Source organism: Perissodus microlepis, chromosome 17 (genome assembly GCF_051167445.1).
Source record: "Perissodus microlepis isolate ML-2025 ecotype Zambia chromosome 17, ASM5116744v1, whole genome shotgun sequence".
Taxonomy (NCBI): Eukaryota; Metazoa; Chordata; class Actinopteri; order Cichliformes; family Cichlidae; genus Perissodus; species Perissodus microlepis.
This window is the reverse complement of record NC_140477.1, coordinates 2,315,739-2,333,721: the sequence shown is the minus strand read 5'-3', so window position 1 is coordinate 2,333,721 and position 17,983 is coordinate 2,315,739. Positions and strand designations below refer to the sequence as shown.

Sequence of the window (17,983 nt, the reverse complement as noted above, 5' to 3'; positions counted from 1 at the left end):
ACTTAAACATAAACAATAAGACATCAAAATATTAAAAGAAACTCACAACGCTGGGTCAAACGACCCGGGACCATGACACTTATTGGTAATTTAGAATCAGCAATTAACCTAACCACACTAACTCCATGTCTGTGGACTGTGGGAGGAAGCCGGAGTACCCGGAGAGAACCCACGCAGACACAGGGAGAACATGCAAACTCCACAGAAGATTTGCTCAGAGCTTCCAGACCTGCTGTCTGTTTACACTCAGTGGTGCAGCACCAATGTACCAATGTGAAGACTCTCCCACCCCAACGATGGACTCTTCTCACTGTTGAGGTCAGGGAAGTGCTTTCGCTCCCTAACACGCTAACACAGGGAGGAGCTTCTTCCCCCAGGCCATTCGGGCCGTGAACCAGGCGTAGAGCGGGATTGAAACCCGTGAGGGTTCAGATAATCGCACGTGAAGTAATTTGTTAATTTATTTACTTACATATTAGCGCTTGAGTGCTAATCATTTTACTAATTTGACGACAGAGAAATAGAAAACAAGAGACAGGCCAAGTTACCAGGTCACAGAGGCAGCACAGGAGCTCAGTTCTTATCTAGTCCCTCCAGCTCCTTCCAGGAAATCCCAGGAAATGAATATATACATAACAGACACAACTTTACAACTATCTGCCTTCCAAAGATCCCTTTCAATGCTAACAAAACTGCATTGACCATTACTGCGTGACCTTTCAGGGCGGGCGGCGCTGCTTACCACAGCACCCAGAGTAGATTCTCTGGGTGTCTGCTTGATCTGCAACCATTTTTAGTGGTAACATTCACATAAATGATCCAATTTTTCCCTTGGAGAAGTCTGAAATGAAATTAAAAATAAGCCTTCACAACATCAAAAACCTTCAGCGGCTTTATTGTTGTGGCAGAACAGTGTATGACATGTCCAGCGCTGTGTGCAGTGTAACGTCCAGAGGAGAAAGTCGAAAACAGTCTTTCATCTTTTTGTTTTTGCACTAACTTCTCGGTGCGATGGTCGTTTGCTTTGATGTGAGTAAATGACCTGGTACAGACAATCACCTGTGAGAAAACAGATAATTGTCTGAAGAATTCACGGCGAGTGAGTGGGCAGCAGAGCATTGACACTACTGAGAACTTGTTTGAAGTCTCCTGTTCTGTGTTACATGTGAGAAAGAAGAACTTCAAGTTTTGTTTTGACTTGATTTTAACAACACTGTGAAGTGTTAGCGCGAGACTTCAGGGAAATATGGTTTACCAAAAAAAAAAAAAAAACCCACACCCAATGAGCTCTGCAGAATAACAGGATTTCCAAGTTATCGGTCCAGAGAAGGTTTTATTTGCAGGTTTCTCTTCCATGCTGACTTGGCTCGATGCGAATCCCCAATTTGGTCTTGCTTAAATTTAAGGCCCAGAAGTAAATAACAACAGCACATTCATTACCAAATGGTGTAATGCAAAATAGCAAAGCAGAAGCTGGAGCTACAGCGTGCTCACACTACTGGCAGGTTCAAGATGAGCTAATAATTACAGGATGCAGCGGTGTGATTCTGTGTTGTGTTTGGTGGAAGAAGGGTGGATTAATGCATGGTAGATAAAGCTCAGACCTCTGGCACACAGCACACCCTTTTACCTTCATTTTCACTCACCAAACAAATCTCACACCAATTATGGAAAATCCTTTAAAAATCCTCTATGAAAAACACTGAAAAACATGCTTAACATTCAAGGTTTCAGCACCAATATCAAAAACCTCAGGATGCAAAATAAACTTTACATGTCTGAGTTGCCAGAGGCACCCAGACCACACTGTTAATGGATAATGACACCAACCACCGAATGCAACCTGGAAACCTGGTTTAAAAAGCATTGGCAGGAGCTTCCTGCAGCATCACTGAGATCCATACCTGTGCTTTTAGACAACTGGTGACTTTGTAATTATATTATCAATTATTTCCAACAGAGAGAGAGCCGTCAGTGCTGGTAAATAACACTCTGCTTTTCAACAGCAAAGACAGCAGAGCTGTTACTGACAGTTACTGTAAATGTGTTACACGGGTGCTGATCTCAGCTTGCATCCATGGCACTGTCAGCAGAAGCCCCACTGTTCTGTTTCCTTGAGTCAAAACTTCATATTTCAACTACAAGCTTACTGTAAGAATGTTGGATAAAAGTATTTCCAAAATGAATCATTAAAAAATGAACAAAAAAAACTCATAAATAATTAAATTCATTACATTAAATAAAAACAAAACATAAGCACGATGTTAGCACTGTTGCCTCACAGCAAGAAGGTCCTGGGTTCAGTTCCACCATAAGGGCGGGATCTTTCTGTGTGGAGGTTGCGTGTTCTCCCAGTGTTTGTGTGGGTTCTCTCCGGCTTCCTCCCACAGTCCAAAGACATGCGCTAAGGGGGGGGGGGGGGGGGGGGTTTAGTTTAATTGGAAACTCTAAATTGCCTATAGGTGTGAATGTGAGAGCGAATGCCTGTGTCTATGTGTTAGTCCTGTGGCAGACTGATGACCTGCCCAGCGTGTACCCTCCCTCTCACCCCAAGTCAGCTGGGATAGGCTTGCATGCGTAAGAAAGTTAAAAACAAAACATGCCAACAGGTAAGATTTATTATCCCTTAAACTGCTGTGGTTACATAAATTGCTACATTTGAACAGGATTTTCCGTGTTTGGGCGTTCATTAATAAAACAAATATCAACAACACAGACAAATCTGAGATAATAATTGTGGGATTATATCTAAAAATGTAGGATATAATTTTTATGGAGGACTTCAGACTAAAGTTTTTCATTATTTTAATCCATGCAGCATAATCACTATAGACAGTAGCAGGATAATTTCTGGTATATTTAATGACAATAATTGTGTTCTATTACATTTAAGTGTGGCACATGGGCTCTAGATGACCAACAGTCTGATATAATGCTGTATTACACCGACAGCTGTGATCGCCCGAAGAAGAAACCTGCAGACCCTTTCTTCTCGTTTTATTTGCTGACTCAGCGTAGCGTGATGTTTGGATGCCGTGTACTGTTTTTTTTAAAGTGTCGACTCCAGGAAGAGGAATTGCTTTTAAGACCAGTATCGATACCAGTATATTTTAAGCAATGTCAGCATCCAAACCCATTAAGCTAAACTACAGGTAACCACACACGGCCGTGTATTAGACACAGAATGTAGTATTGTACTATAAACAGTTGTTGTACTATTATTCTAATATAAACCAGATCCTTTCTGGAGATCATACATTTAATCTGTAGCAGCACATATTCAGACATCATTCATATTTTACATTCATAATTCCTTTCATTCCACATTTGAACACACCAAAAAAAGTTGACCCCTGTACTATCTGACAGCATATTTCAAGAACACAGCTCTCAGTGTGCCCCTCTAATGTGTTATCGTTTATCTCATTTCTCCTTTACTGTGCAAATTAATGTGCAGTATGTTCAGTTTGATTCAAGAAGATTTGAATTGAAAACAGTGAAGGTTTGACTTTAGGTGTTACAATGTTTCTTAAAAAGAGAAAATGTATTATTCAAGTCATATTTTAGATTTTACATTACGTCTGGTCACATTGTGCAAGGGCTCCGTCTCTGTAATCAATGTGTCCTATATTTGCATATGAAGAGTCATAAGTCATAAAAATGACCTGAAGGCAAAGGAGTAGAAATCGCCCGATGTGGTCAGCACTGCCTGCAGAAACAGATGACTACACTTGTAGCATGTTCGTGTCTCTTCTCCTTGTTATGACGCATTTCCATAAACCATAAAGCTTACCCCGGTCTCACTAGTATTTCCATAGCATGCGTGTAGAGGGGATCTTTATCACGCCTCTCACTAATATAACAGAAAATCAATCCCAAGCCCGTCCTTCAATCACTTCATCAGTTCTTGCACAAAGACGTGAGCCGGCAGCTCGGCATGTTCATTACTCTCAATTATGCTGCTCATTTTTCTCTAGTTATTCATCTCTGTCAGCTCGAGCCCTGTGAGGGTAATCTTTCAGTCACGGACACAGAGATGAGGAAGACAGCATCCATTTGTGTATTCACTCATTAAATTAATGACCAAGATTATTTATATTTGTTTATAACATTCATTTAAAGGATGTCAGAGTCTAGAAGAGCGAGATGGGGAAACGCAGAGAGAATTTCAGAGGGAAAAAAAAAAAACCAGCAACACATAAGATTGAATATTTATAACTGGACATTTAAACGGACTATAAACAGCGTGTGGCCTACAATACAATAACGTTACAGAGGCTAATAAGCAGCATTTGGATGGTTTATTGAAGTCTTTGAATATTTACAGTAGTCTTATCGCCTGAGAGCGCGTCTGATCCCAGAAACTAAGCAGGGAGAGGCCTGGTTAGTACTTGGACGCGAGACCATCTGGGAATACCAGGCACTGCGAGCTTGTGGGCAGTGAAGGCTCAGGAGGTAGAGTGGGTCATCTACAATCAGAAGATCAGTAGCTTGATCCCCGGCTACTGCAGTCCGCATGGCAGAGTATCCTCGGGCAAGATACTGAACCCGAGTTGCTCCCGATGCGTCCGTGTGAGTGTGTGCATGTAATACAAGGTGCTTAGGTATCCAAAAAAAGTGCTTATATGAATGTGTGACACTGGGTGAATGAGGCTCGTGGTAAAACATGCTTTCAGTGCTCAGTTAGAGAAGAGAACCTATAACAAAGACATGCAGAGTTTAGAAAAGTTTCCAAGTTGAATTCTCTCTTAAAAATTAGCAGCTTTAATCAAGAGTTGGCAACAATGTTTATTATAAGCTCGTGGTGAGACAACTCCACACAGCTGAGTAAATACCCCCTCTGGATGAGAGCCATGTGATATGACTCATAGCTGTTTTGTTGTAAACACAACAGAGTGTCTTTAACAAATTACTCACAAATTCTAATGCACGAATTTGACAACGAAAATGCGAATATCATAATTAAACATATAAATACTGCAATTAGGAACTCTTACTCCCGATTTCTTTCTCAAATATGATCTCAAACTAATGCAACTTCCTGTTGGTCCACCATTAAATGCCAATTCCATTAAGCCTGTGGAGCTGTGGAGGAGCCGTCCTGCAATATCTACAGTATATTGACCAGGCTAGAAAGAGCCTAATAAAATCTTCCCAGTGAAGATGATGCAACGATGAATGTAAGGGTTTAATAAATAAATGCATGCTACAGTAAAAAAAGGAATGAAGGTCTGGTAACTATGGCAATAGCAAGAGAGTGATATTGCATGTGACGGGAACACGTGAAGATAAAGATCCAGCTCCTTAGCCCAAAGTGGGAACGTGGAGGGTTTCTCTCATTCACATTTACAAAAAAGAAAAATGAAAACTTACAAACTAAAACTCATAAGTACACATGCAGCAGCAGGGACACTGGTAAAGGCAACAAAAGGTTTGGATTGTAAAAAGCTTTTTCATTTTCCTTTCAATTTTACAAGAAATTGCTGCAGATATGCTTCCCGCCACCCTTGCCTGTGTTTTCTTTGTGTCTCAACAGTATTTTTACTACACGATCTGCTTTTTTTGTTTTTGCTCTGTCATGTTTTCCTCCACCCTCTCTCCCTCTCTGCATCTTGGCCCCGCTGTGGATTCGAGGTGATGCAGGCCTGGTTATTCTTGGCTCTCGGGACCTCGGTCCTGCTGTGCCGTCCTCTACATCTCCAGTACCTGCTGTGCCCTGATGGCCCTGACGCTCAGCCTAATTGCCACTCCAAGTTGGCTGTGCCTCACACTCCTTTGTCCATCCCCATGTCTACTCCTGCTTCTGCTGGCTCTGTTTTGTATTCTCAACATTATTTTTCTAGTTACCACCACACACTGGTTACAGGCAGCTATGGTTAGTATAGGGAGGTACTGCTGTTTTTGCACCCAGTGCATTTGTGCTGCCTGAAAATAGTGTCTGTTCTGTACTTTATTCAAAGACACTGACAAAAAGAAACCAGAGAGCTGACCAATGCCAGGATTCTAGGGCAAAGCTCACTTCAAACTTGGTTTGTGGATACCACTGTGAAGTCTTTAAAGCAACTAGATTTAGAAGCCAGCCGGAAGTAAACATTTCAGGGGTTATCTTGGGTTCACAGAGTAGCTGAAACGCTGCCAGAGCAAACGAGAATAACACTCCACCAGTTTTATTCTCCAAGTGAGTAACTGGTTTATGTGATTCAGTATAGTTCGGTTGAAATTCAGAATTCATGCATTCATATTTCATGCGGTTTCATCCCAGCTTTATCTTCAGCACATCCCTCCTTCGCATCCTGTGATGAGTTCACGGTGCAGCCGTAAAGTTGTGGTCACTGTACTTAACTAGCTGCCAGTTTTAAATAACGTAGAACTTGTTATTTTTTTAATTCAGTGATCACGCTACAGTTGCAGTTAATCGTTAGGTTCATTACAAGGGTCAGCAAGTCTTCAGGAGTGGAGGCGTGGATATTACTTTTATTTTACAAAAGGATAAGAATCCCGTGGTAAAGTGTGTCTGGGACAGAAAACACTGGATTATGCTACTAACACAATGCAACCATTTGCACAGCGTGATGATGTCCCCAACCCCAACACTACCAGCTACTGAAGAGGAGCAGGCATAAACAGATTTTGTCATGAACCTGCTGTGTGCCGTTAAGCAGACTTAAACTAAAAAAAACAGCTTTATTGCTGGCGTGCAGGTGATACAAAATGAAAAAAAAACTGGAATTCCTGAACCTAAACATACGGAGAAACACACGAGGAACCATGGATGCGAGACTTTCACAATAAAACAGGAAATAAAGGAACGCAAAACTGACACGAGCTTGACACGGGAGCGGAGGAAAGTGGGATGAGACAGACATGACAGGCTGGGGAAACATGGGATGACACACAAGGAGGGAAACATGGGCACCGAAGACGGAAACAAGACACAAGGACTCACACAAACATATAGATCCAGACACACACAGAGGAACTAAACAGGGAATATAGGAAACTCAAAACAGCATAACTAAGACTACTAATGAACCAGAACACAAAATATTACCAAACGCAAGAAACTCAAAATGCTGGGTCAAAAGGACGCAGAGCCATGACAGATTTCTTCAAGTGGCAGCAACATCAGCAAGCGCACAAGCTGTTTCTGTGCAGTTTGTCACAAAATGTGAGCTAAATTTAAAAAGTTCATGTGTGAAACAGACGGAGACGATGTAAAAAAGACAGGAGAGGAAGATGAGCTTATTTTCAAAGGTGAGCACTGCTCATCAAGCTTACGTGTCCTCGTTCGTGTTAGATCAAATTAAATCAGATATTAGAGACGATTTGCTGCTGAATTATGTTTTTGCGAAACATCTTGCAAGACAAACTGAAGTATGCTAACTCAGTGTTACTCAAAGGTTTCAAGAACACGCATGGCACTTCAGTGATAGTTTACATTGATCACTTACTGAATCCTACTTGTCGTACTAGTTTTGTATTGTCTATTGGTTTTCTAAGTAATTCTTTTCCCCACGCTGTACTAGATGATCTCAGGGTCCCCCCATCTGCTTTACCCCTCGCCTGATCAGAATCAGTGATTTCCTTTAAACGGCTTCTAAATTTCCATAGACTTGCTTTTATGTAATAAAACGACACATGACTTTACGTGACGTCATCTGTAGTGTTTTGACTGTCTGTTTTCAAGCTTCTAGTTGTGTTGTTTATTATAAATGCTTAATAATTTTTCATTTTTTAATTTTTTTAAATCATCCTCCGGCATATTTCTATGTACTTGGGTGTGCGCGCTTCTCCTGCGACTTTAAAAGAGGATTTACAAAATGTTTTGACAGACGGGCAAAAGCAGAAGATTCAAAGGGAAAATTTAAACAGAGCCAAACATTAAAGGTGCTCTTAATATAAAGCTTATTACTGAATTACTGTTATGAAAATGTTGCTACAATTTTTTGCACTTCTAACACAATTATGTTCAAAGCTTACAATAATGCAACAAATCTCTCCTCTGCTATTGAATTATTTATGTATTGAATGTTAGCAGGTAATTCCTCTTTAAATTCATTACTTCGTTTTATTCTCAACAGAAGAAGAATCCTTAGAGATGGATGGCCACTGTCACATGTTTCTACAGTGACACAATACCTCCGGGCTATTCAGTGCATACAGTGTATGTGGTAGCAGTTCTCAAATTAAACATTAATCTAAGAAAAACAAGAAGAACACACAAGAAGAAACACTCTCTCCTGGGGATTTATGTTTAGACATGCACAGCTACAGCTACACAAGAGAAAAAAAAAATCAGCACAGATATTAGCAGCAGGAAACATATTATGCTTACAAAACACAAGTCTCTGCAGATTTGTCTACTCACCCTGGAACTCCCCAAAACAGGGATAATTGGTTACTGGCATGCCCCTTGTTTGCATGAATATAAGGGTTTTTGTTTTGCTTTTTTAAACCAATTCTTTTGGTTCAAGAATATTTAGCAGATGCCTTTTCAGCCTGAGAGGGATCTGCCAAGAGTATTTGACCAACTCCCAAAAAAAGCCGGGACAAATATAATCAGTGTCACGGAGGAAAAGAGATGCCAGTGTGAACAATTATGCTGCTATTTCTTAATTAGCCACAAAATAAAAGGCTGAGCAAGTAAATGAAGTTATACATCATGGAGAAGTTAAACCAACCTTTAATTTTATCCCATCTGGGACCAAAACTGAGCCCTGCCATGGAGCTGCACATGGAAATAATCCATAATGCAATTAAAATGACAGCATGACAACTGGCTGGGTGCAAGGCGGGGACCAGGGGAAAAAACATGTCGTGGAACATGCTGTAGAGCAGCACAGCTGAGTATGACGCATATGAAGGGAACAGTAGTCTTGGGTCAGGCAGTCCCGAGACATATACTTCCTCTTCCTCAATGACAGCTGAGCAGGTGCAGCAATTTCTTATGCAGACTGGAGCATCTTGATATAAAGGAGCCTAAATATATATAGACGAGGAAAAACTCTGCAGGTGTGAAGCGAGTCGGGTCAGCAAATCTTCACTGGGTGCAGGGTCACAAAAAAAGTTTACTTAAAAAAAGTTGCAATGTGACATCAGGTTAGTTTCTTGTGTTCTCTGGCAGGGGCTTATATGCATTTTCAGTTTCAAGTTTATGCACAATAGATGACACCGATGCAGCCTTTCATGGATCTTCACGTTTTACCTCAAAAAACAAAAACAAAGCAGGTGATAGGAAACACTATCATTTCTACCTACATAATTGTGTTGATGAACACACTGGTGGCTTTACAAGTAGGCCACATGTGCAGCATAGGCCTCAGTGATTTGATTTATATTAAATGTGGCTCTGCCATTCTGAACGACTCCAACAATTAGCTTTAAGAAAATAAGCTCAGTGGAACTTCCTACCACCAGTGTTGGTCAAGGAACTTGAAAAAAAAAGTAATTAGTAACTAATTACTTCTCCAAAAAAGTAATTTAATTATTTTACTGATTACTTATTTTCAAAAGTAAGTAGTTACTTAGTTACTTCTCAAAACCATGATACACAACCTGGATATGTTATAACGCAATTGACCTTTCAGCCCGTTTCAATTTTTTTATTTATTTATTTATTTATTTAATGTATAATCCATCATATACAATTGAATCAAATGGAAAGTCTCTTTTAAAAATAGTTTTAATCTTTTAATTTTATGCACATCGCATCAAGCAAAAATGATATGCAGCTGTCTTTGACTTGAAGAAATGTGTTTAACATTTAAACCTATTGTCTGCATATTCCAGCATATAAAATAAAATCACATTTTGTGTTTACACTCTTTGAAATGGATGCAAATAAAGCAGCAGAAATAAATAAAATCAAAGATTCAGCAGCTCTTAAATCTATTGTCCCTTTTAGCAGGAGTGGGGCGGGTGGAGGTTTGCCCACTGCGGTCCTGTCAGTGGGAGGATCCGGGGGTTTCTCTGTGAATGTCACATCCCCGTGGCAGCGTGCTCGGTGCTCGCTCAAATTTGACGCGTCTGTTGCTGCCACGGACGTCGCACGCTCGTACGTCATTGTCATGAGACACTCTCACAAACAAAATCACATCGGTTTAGTAACGCAGCATGTTTATAGGAAAGTAACAGTAATCGGATTACAATTGCAAAAGAAGTAATTCGATTACTTTTTTCAAGTAACGCGTAATGTAATGTAATGTTACTTGTAATGCGTTACTGCCCATCTCTGCCAGTCCAAAGGCTGCTGGTAGTTTGCTGGTGAGTCTAAATTGCCCATGGATGTGAGGAAGATAAAGTGTATGGAGTAGAGCACTGTATCAATATATGGTTAAATGTAGGTTTGGCTTTGAGCTACAAGCGACTAGAAAGACTGGAACATTGGTGCATTATTGCCAGCCTACAATATTGTTTTGAATGTCTGAATACAGACTACAAAGAAAATGTCATTCATCTGGAGTTATGTCCAGTAACCAGTTTTAGTCGACAGTTCTCTGCAGGTACACATCTTTTGGGATCAGACCTCCACAGAGGGGTCCCTGGCACATATAGTAGAGATGTAGAGATAAACAGACCCATCAAACATGAGCTGCAATGTCCTTGCTTCACCTTCACTCGAGAACTATAAGGAACCTCTTTACTTCCAGCTTATTCCTGACTTCTGCCTTACAGAAACAACACCTATCATGGTTGTAGCAGCAGACTACAAGTTAGTCTCAAGATCCCTTGAGATCAATGCTGCAAGAATCAGCAAAACACGAGTTGAAGTGTGTAGTCTGACTTTGTAAAGCTATTTACTCACCGTGCCTGTTGCTTGTCTACTGTGTAAGAGGTGAGCTGTGATCTAGGGCATGTGTCAGCTGGGTCTTGTTGGAAATGGATTGTGATGCCCAGAGCTAATCAAAGAGTACCTCTGGAGTCACGGTGCTGTATGGGCACTGAATTACTGCGAGTTAAATCCTGCTCGTTCTCCTATGTTGTTGTCTGACAGCCTGAGCAGTCTCTGTTTTCATCTGCAAAATGAAAATGAAATAAAGAGGTGAGCGGATGGATGCTCGTTGAAAGAGCTGTTATTCTAGGCAACGGTGCTGATGTACTGTGATCATATTGTGTAGCTGCTTACCGGGTGAATGTATAGAAGATGATTCTAAGCAGGCTAATTAGCTGGCGTGCACACTGGGTGAGAAATTACTGAATGTACAATGACTCCAGTTAATATGAAGGTTTATTGTGCATGGAAAGCCCACTGTATAATCCACATCGTCACCATGCACATCAAGGCTGCCACATTACAAAGTGTTCACTGTGGGTTAGTGTAACCAGTTTCTACCCTCATAATGATGCTAATTAAGAATTTGAAGATACCTCAAGTCAAAATCAGAGCTAGATACACGTGCTGAGGTGTTGGATATGCTGGTGCCTCTCCACTAAAGTCTGCTCAAAGATCAATGTTTTTTCCACATTTGTACATGGTGTGTAAGCCAACAGATCAATAGAGCCCAGAGTTTTGGATGGAGCAAGTCAAATGGATGAAACGCTGCTACATAGTTCACCCATCCAGTAAGGAAATGGCAGCTACAGAGAGACGGATTAAAGGTGAGGGAGGTGGAGGCATGAAGACAGGATAAGAGAAACAGAGAGTATCAGGGCATCTATAGGGGGAAGAATCAGAGCTACACATGAGGGATAAAAGGCCAATGAGAGAAAGGAAACACACCTGCCAGTAAGCCCATCAGTACATTGATTTTTGTGCTTGTTCACAGTTTTAGCTCCCAAAGAAAGACACCTGTCAGGTTAGGATCTCCCCAGAGTTCCTATTGTACATCTCCATACAGCACGGACCTTAAAAAACCCAAATATCCACATCTGCAGTGCTTCTTGACATAGAATAGCCCTTTACTGTAACTGTACATGTGCAACGAAACTGTGAGTGCTCCACACCAACTGTGCCGGAGTTAAATTTAAAAATATTAGACAGCAGGAATAAATGGCAAACAGGAGAAATATGTACAACTGATACAGAAAAACAATAGAAACAGAACATGAAGACGTGAAATGTCTGTAACTGATTCAATAATAACAGATTCTGAGTTCACACTTAAACTCTAAGCTGCTGTTATTCAGGATGAAAACAGATTTAAGGTGGAACTCTGGGTGAAATTCCATTTTTGTCCTCGTGGCCATTAGCTGGAAGTTTTGCCAGTGCCAGCATGAGGGGGCGTAGAACACAGAGGAGGGACAGTTAATGCTGATATAATGAAATCCAGAAATTAATTCCATTGACAAAAAGATCCTCTGTGAGGTTGTCTCACAGTGGCAGAGACTGAGGTTGTTGTGTGATATTGTAAAAGCAACTAAGAACCAAGATGTCTGTGCACTTGTCATTCTTCCACTTAAGTTTGGCATTACAAATGGTAAATGGACTGGCACTTATATAACACTTTTGTACCCTTATTGAACACACAAAGCACTTTTTATTACAAGCCTAAGTCACCCAATCAAGTCACCAACCTTGTGACTGGTAAATGACCCACAGATTAAAAAGCTATTTATTCACAGAAGATTATGTATTCCTTTGTTAGAGCTTCTGAGCGACAACTGAACGAAGGGTCGTATTTGTTTAGGATTTGCAAATAACAAGGGTTCCTGAAGTTTGGCAAGAAAAGCAACAGCTCTGTGCAGTGCTGGAAACCAAACTCAGTGACAGGCAGGTACATTGACAGCTCTCTAAATGTGGGAACATAGTAACGTAATCCTCATGCAAGAATGGAAAATTCATCTCCGTCCCGGCTGAGTGCAGGGGTTATAAGCGAACAGCTTTAAAAACCATTCAGAGAACAATAGAACAGTCGTGCACTTTTCTCAGGCTTCTCAACTTGACCTATGTGCACGCTTAGCGCTAATAAGCACTTTTGACAGCTGAGTCTGCTGTGGATGATTTTTATAACAATGCTGCAGACAGAGCTGTGACACCAACACGTCATTTTAAATCACTGACACTAAAGCTGGTGAGCAGGTACCAATAGGTGACAAAAAAAACCCCCAAAAAACCGCAACATATAGTGTCGAGGGATGCTGGGTCACGACATATGTGCCCGTTTAAATTGAGATCTGGTGACTGTGGAAGCCTTAGGATATGATTCTCAACCTTTTCATATTCATCATGTCGTCCTAAGGATGGAGACACTGTCAATGTCATCGGGCTCACATGTTAATTGGACGGTTGGTCACCCAGAACAACTGACCCATGCAGGAAAATGCCGCCAGTTTTGAAGCTTCCTTTTCATGCATTGTGCATTTGTAGCTTTTGGACTCAAAAGTAAATACAGATCAATAGATGAAAACTAATTGTAAAACCTCACATAGGAAATGATTTTATGTTAAACGCACAAACTTAAGCCTAAAATCCCTTAAACTCTTATGTAATTACCTTAATTCTATGTAATATTTATAACACAATTCAAAGGGTTGAGAGGACGCAGCTTCCTATGTTGTGATAAAAAGCAGGTGAAACACCTGAGATCACCGCCTGGGGTTAGGCTGAACTTGTCCATGGTGACAAGAGACAAACAAAGACGAACAAAATCCACATCATCAATCTAAAATCACTTTCATTCAGTAAAAATCATGTTCAGCGCTGCTATTTACATCAACACAAACGACATCGCAGATGTTTAAAGAAAGAAAGAAAAAAAAAAAAAAAAGCACAGTAAACCCAATGCGATATGATAACATTCAAAAGCGTCCCGATTACCTTCTTCACAGCGCATCCACACGTGGGGACAAAGGGAATCCCGGCGCCTCTTTGCGCGTTGTTTTCGGACGAGATCCGCTGTCACTACATCGGAAAAGGTCTTTTATTCCGTCTCAGCAAGTGTTCTCGCCATCCTCTGCTGGGATATGTTCGCTCTACAGCTCTTATCCAGGCTCGTTTCTTTCTCTTTTTTCCCCTCTTTCTTTTATTCACATGATCAAAGGTCTCTGGTTTACCCACTTTTTCCGAGATTTAAACAAAAACTGTAACAAACCCGAAACGCTTGACCAAACTGGTTACCTTTGGTCTCAGTTGCATATCCTGTCGTTTAACAATTCGGAAGCTCCGTTCCCAGACCGAGCTGCTTTATGTGTTGATGAGGGAGGTTGGAGAGCATGTGCGAGCTTTCGCATCTGAAATCCATCTGAAAGTCAGTGCGCCCGAACGATCATCCCTCCCTCCTCAGCCTCAGCAGACACGGAGCGCGGACCAATTGAGAGGCAGGAAGAGAGAGAGCGAGGCGAGATGAGAGCATGCCAGTCTGGTGTGGGACCAGGGACGTCAAACACGCAGGGATCAGCAGAGTAAAGCACAAATAAAAAGACAAGGAGACCGTTTGGACACATTTTTAAAGGACCCAATAAAAATAAACGTTATGTCACCGTGTAACTCCTATACATACAAAGGAAAATGGAATTCAACATAATAAATAATGTCTGCTTACAAATTCAAAGAATTCATAGACACGAATTTTGTTAATGAAAACCAAAAGACATAAAACAAACCACCTACAGTAGGTGTCCTCAGTGACACATGCACAGACCAGCCCTGTGAATCATTACCAACTATCACTATCTTATGAGTTATAGAAAGGCCACGGCTCTGGTACCCAGACATTGTCTTAATGCATGTTTTTGGTGCATGTGCTCCACTAGATTTTTTTTTTACCTGGCTACAGTTGCCCTTTTAAAAGCTTTAATTAAAATCTGTAAATGGTTTTACATTTCTGCACACAGACCTTTGTTATAGCTGAGCTGATAGGTGTCCTACCTGGTTGGGTTCAGGTTAAACGCGTTGCAGACATCCTGGGCAATCCGGTGAAGCTGTTAACACACTAACATCACAACCCTGAAAGACACAGTTTCGGGTATGTAAGCAGAGATGTGGATGTTTGGAGGCCTCCCTCCAAAAATTTGTTTTGGACCTTCATTTTTGTGCTCTGATCCCTGGGACAGGGGTGGGCAACTCCAGGCCTCGAGGGCTGGTGTCCTGCAGGTTTTAGATGTGTCCTTGATCCAACACAGCTGCTTTAAATGGCTAAATGACCTCCTCAGCATGTCTTGAAGTTCTCCAGAGGCCTGGTAATGAACTAATCATTTGATCCAGGTGTGTTGACCCAGGGTGAGATCTAAAACCTGCAGGATGCCAGGCCTCAAGGCCTGGAGTTGGACACCCCTGCTGTAGCATGTACAAATCCAGTTTTAATAAAGTTGAAACCCTGTATAAAATGTAAGTGCAAACAGAATACACCCAGATTTTAATCACAGTAAAACATAGAAGACATATCAAATGTATTAAGTGTTTAAACTGGGGGAAAAAAGGTCATTTTGAATTTGATGGCAGCAACATGTCCCAAAAGTCAGACAGTCCTGGTCTAGGTTCTGGAGGACTTGTTGTCCATGTTAATTTCAAATGTTGATTAATCTGACCACAGAAGCATTTTCCACTTCGTCTCAGTCCATGCCCAGTGAGCTTTGGCCCAGCGTTTCTGGATCACGCTCACATATGGTGTTCACAGACGGTGGTTTCTGGAAGAGCCCATGCGCTGATTTCCATGACGAATCGTGCCTTTCTTTAATGCAGTGCTGCCCGAGGGCCCAAAGATCACAGGCATCCGGTATTGATTTTTTATTTTCTCCAGATTCTCTGACTCTTTTGATGATATCATGTACTGTACAGGATGAGAGAGTTAAATTCTTCACAGGTTTATGGTGTGAAATTATTTCACAATTTGCAGTCAATTTGTTGCCAGTTAATCTAATTGGTTAAAATGATCATCCAACTCTTTCTTTTTAGCGCCATCAAACAAAAAATTGACCTTTTGTTTTCCAGTCCTGGCTTTTTAACTTGTTGCTGCCATTTTCTGATCTCTGTTGTAGATAAAATATCAGATTATGAATTATATTGTCTCTAAACCCACGACTGCAGTTCGACCCACAACAAAAACTCCTCATCAAGTTTGGTGATGACACCACGGTAGTCTGACTCATATCAAAGGGAGACGAGGCAGACTACAGAGAGGAAGTCCTGAAGATGGCAGCCTGGTGTTCAGAGAACAACTTGGCCCTGAACACTAAGAAAACCAAACAGGTCATTGTCGACTTCAGGAGGCACAGCACTGACTTAGCCCCCCTATACATCAATGGGGAGTGTGTGGAGAGGGTCCAAACCTTCTGGTTCCTCGGTGTCCTCATCTCCGCTGACATCTTTTGGACAGACAACATCACAGCAGACGTCAAGAAGGCCCAGCAGCAGCTACACTTCCCGAGGGTCCTCAGGAAGTACGAGCTGGACTCCAACCTGCTGCTGACCTTCTACCGCTCGCCCATTGAGAGCCTGCTGACATGCTGCACCACAGTATGGTACGGCAGCTGCACTAAAGCGGACAGAGTGAGGCTTCAGAGTTTAGTCAAGGCAGCACAGAAGATCATCGGCTGCCCTCTCCCCTCCCTGATGGACATTTATTCCTCCCACTGCCTCGGCAGAGCATCACACATCATCAAGGACAGAGCCTGTTTTTGACCTGTTCAACCTGGGAAGCGCTACAGGTGCATCAGACACGCAAGAATAGTTTCTTCCCAAAAGCCACGACCAGCCTGAACTCACACATGCACTGACAACGCAATTCCTTCATCCCTCCAATCCAAGGATTTCCCTCTATAAACCACCACTGTGCAATTCATGTACTTATTGTACATCTGTACAGTGACAATACAGGCATTCTATTCTATTCTAATAACAAAGAGATGAAAGAATTATTTAATCACTAAGTCTCTTTATTTTGTACATCTGATGAACTGTTTAATGATGAGTCCAAATAATATTAGTTAAACGTCAAACTGTTCTTTACATTTAGCTGAGTGATTTCACGCTCCTCCTGATTGTTTTGATGCACAGCTTACAGCTGCCGACTGTATGAATATTCATATTCATCGAGCTATTATTAACCTTTCAGCAACACGATCCCACAGAATTCCCAAATTCCCTCTTTTTTAAAGTACCAATCACTTTTGAAGTGATTCCCATGTTGCAATAAATAATCTTTGTTTGTAGTCAACAACATGAAGAATAATGTGGGGACATTATTTTTACTCTGCTGTGAGGTCGTGAATCTCTGATTTTGGCGTCCCCCGTTATAAATCTGCGACTAAACCGTACGCAGTATGTCACTATATCACGTTACGTGTGTGGTTTCCATCTGGCTTTGTTTATTAAGCACCACCAAACTGTGCTACACAAACCATTTATAGGTTGATTTGTACCCACGAATATATATTATTTGTCACGAATGATTCAAGTAGTCCACGAGAGCTTTTGCTGACCTAGATTAATCAAAATAATTTCAGAAAGAAAAACTCTTCCTGAGCTCTTTCAGGCTTTCAAGCAGCAAAAATCATAATCTATATGCTGTCAAAACACAGCTACAATTTATCAAAGAGAGATAAAAGCCTAATGTTAGTTGTAGCTGAACATCACTTGATAACTTTCTGCTGCTTTAAGTTGAAAAGATTTCTTTTACAACAGTCGGCCTTAAATTATGTCCCAGAGTGAAAGCTTTAGTCGTGTAATGAATTTCTACTCTAATCCAAGTACAAGAGCTGTGTTTCATTTCAATCCAATAGAACAGATTTTAGCTATGCAAAGCTTCCCAATATGAAACAATGACATATCATTGCTTTTTATCGTTTCCCCTTCACTTTCAGCCTTGAGTTGAATTTAGAGTGACTCAAGTGACCGTGAAATGGCATTTCAAACTAATATATTGTTGCTCATTATGACTTTGATTTTTCCCTTAAAGGTTTGTTTCTTTCCTTCTTTCAATACCATCACACAGCATGTCTAATCTTGTCTTGCAGCTGTGCAGGTTTCTGCTCAAACTGTTAGTTTTGAAAAGAAGCAGCAGCCCATATATAGCAAATGACAGTCAGCTATAAATGCAAAAATGTA

At 41.1% G+C, this 17,983-nt stretch overlaps 1 protein-coding gene across 2 annotated transcripts in view; it reads right to left on the bottom strand.

Annotated features, from left to right (window-relative positions):
• pde4ba (phosphodiesterase 4B, cAMP-specific a) overlaps window positions 1-14,178 on the bottom strand; it is a 203,624-nt gene extending 189,446 nt beyond the window's left edge. For both annotated transcript variants that reach the window (XM_084909579.1, XM_084909580.1), the window contains exon 1: window positions 13,757-14,178. In XM_084909579.1, coding sequence (XP_084765705.1) covers window positions 13,757-13,772 — 16 coding nt within the window. In that variant the 5' untranslated portion in view covers window positions 13,773-14,178. The remainder of the gene's footprint in view (window positions 1-13,756) is intronic.
• Window positions 14,179-17,983: the final 3,805 nt, after the last annotated feature.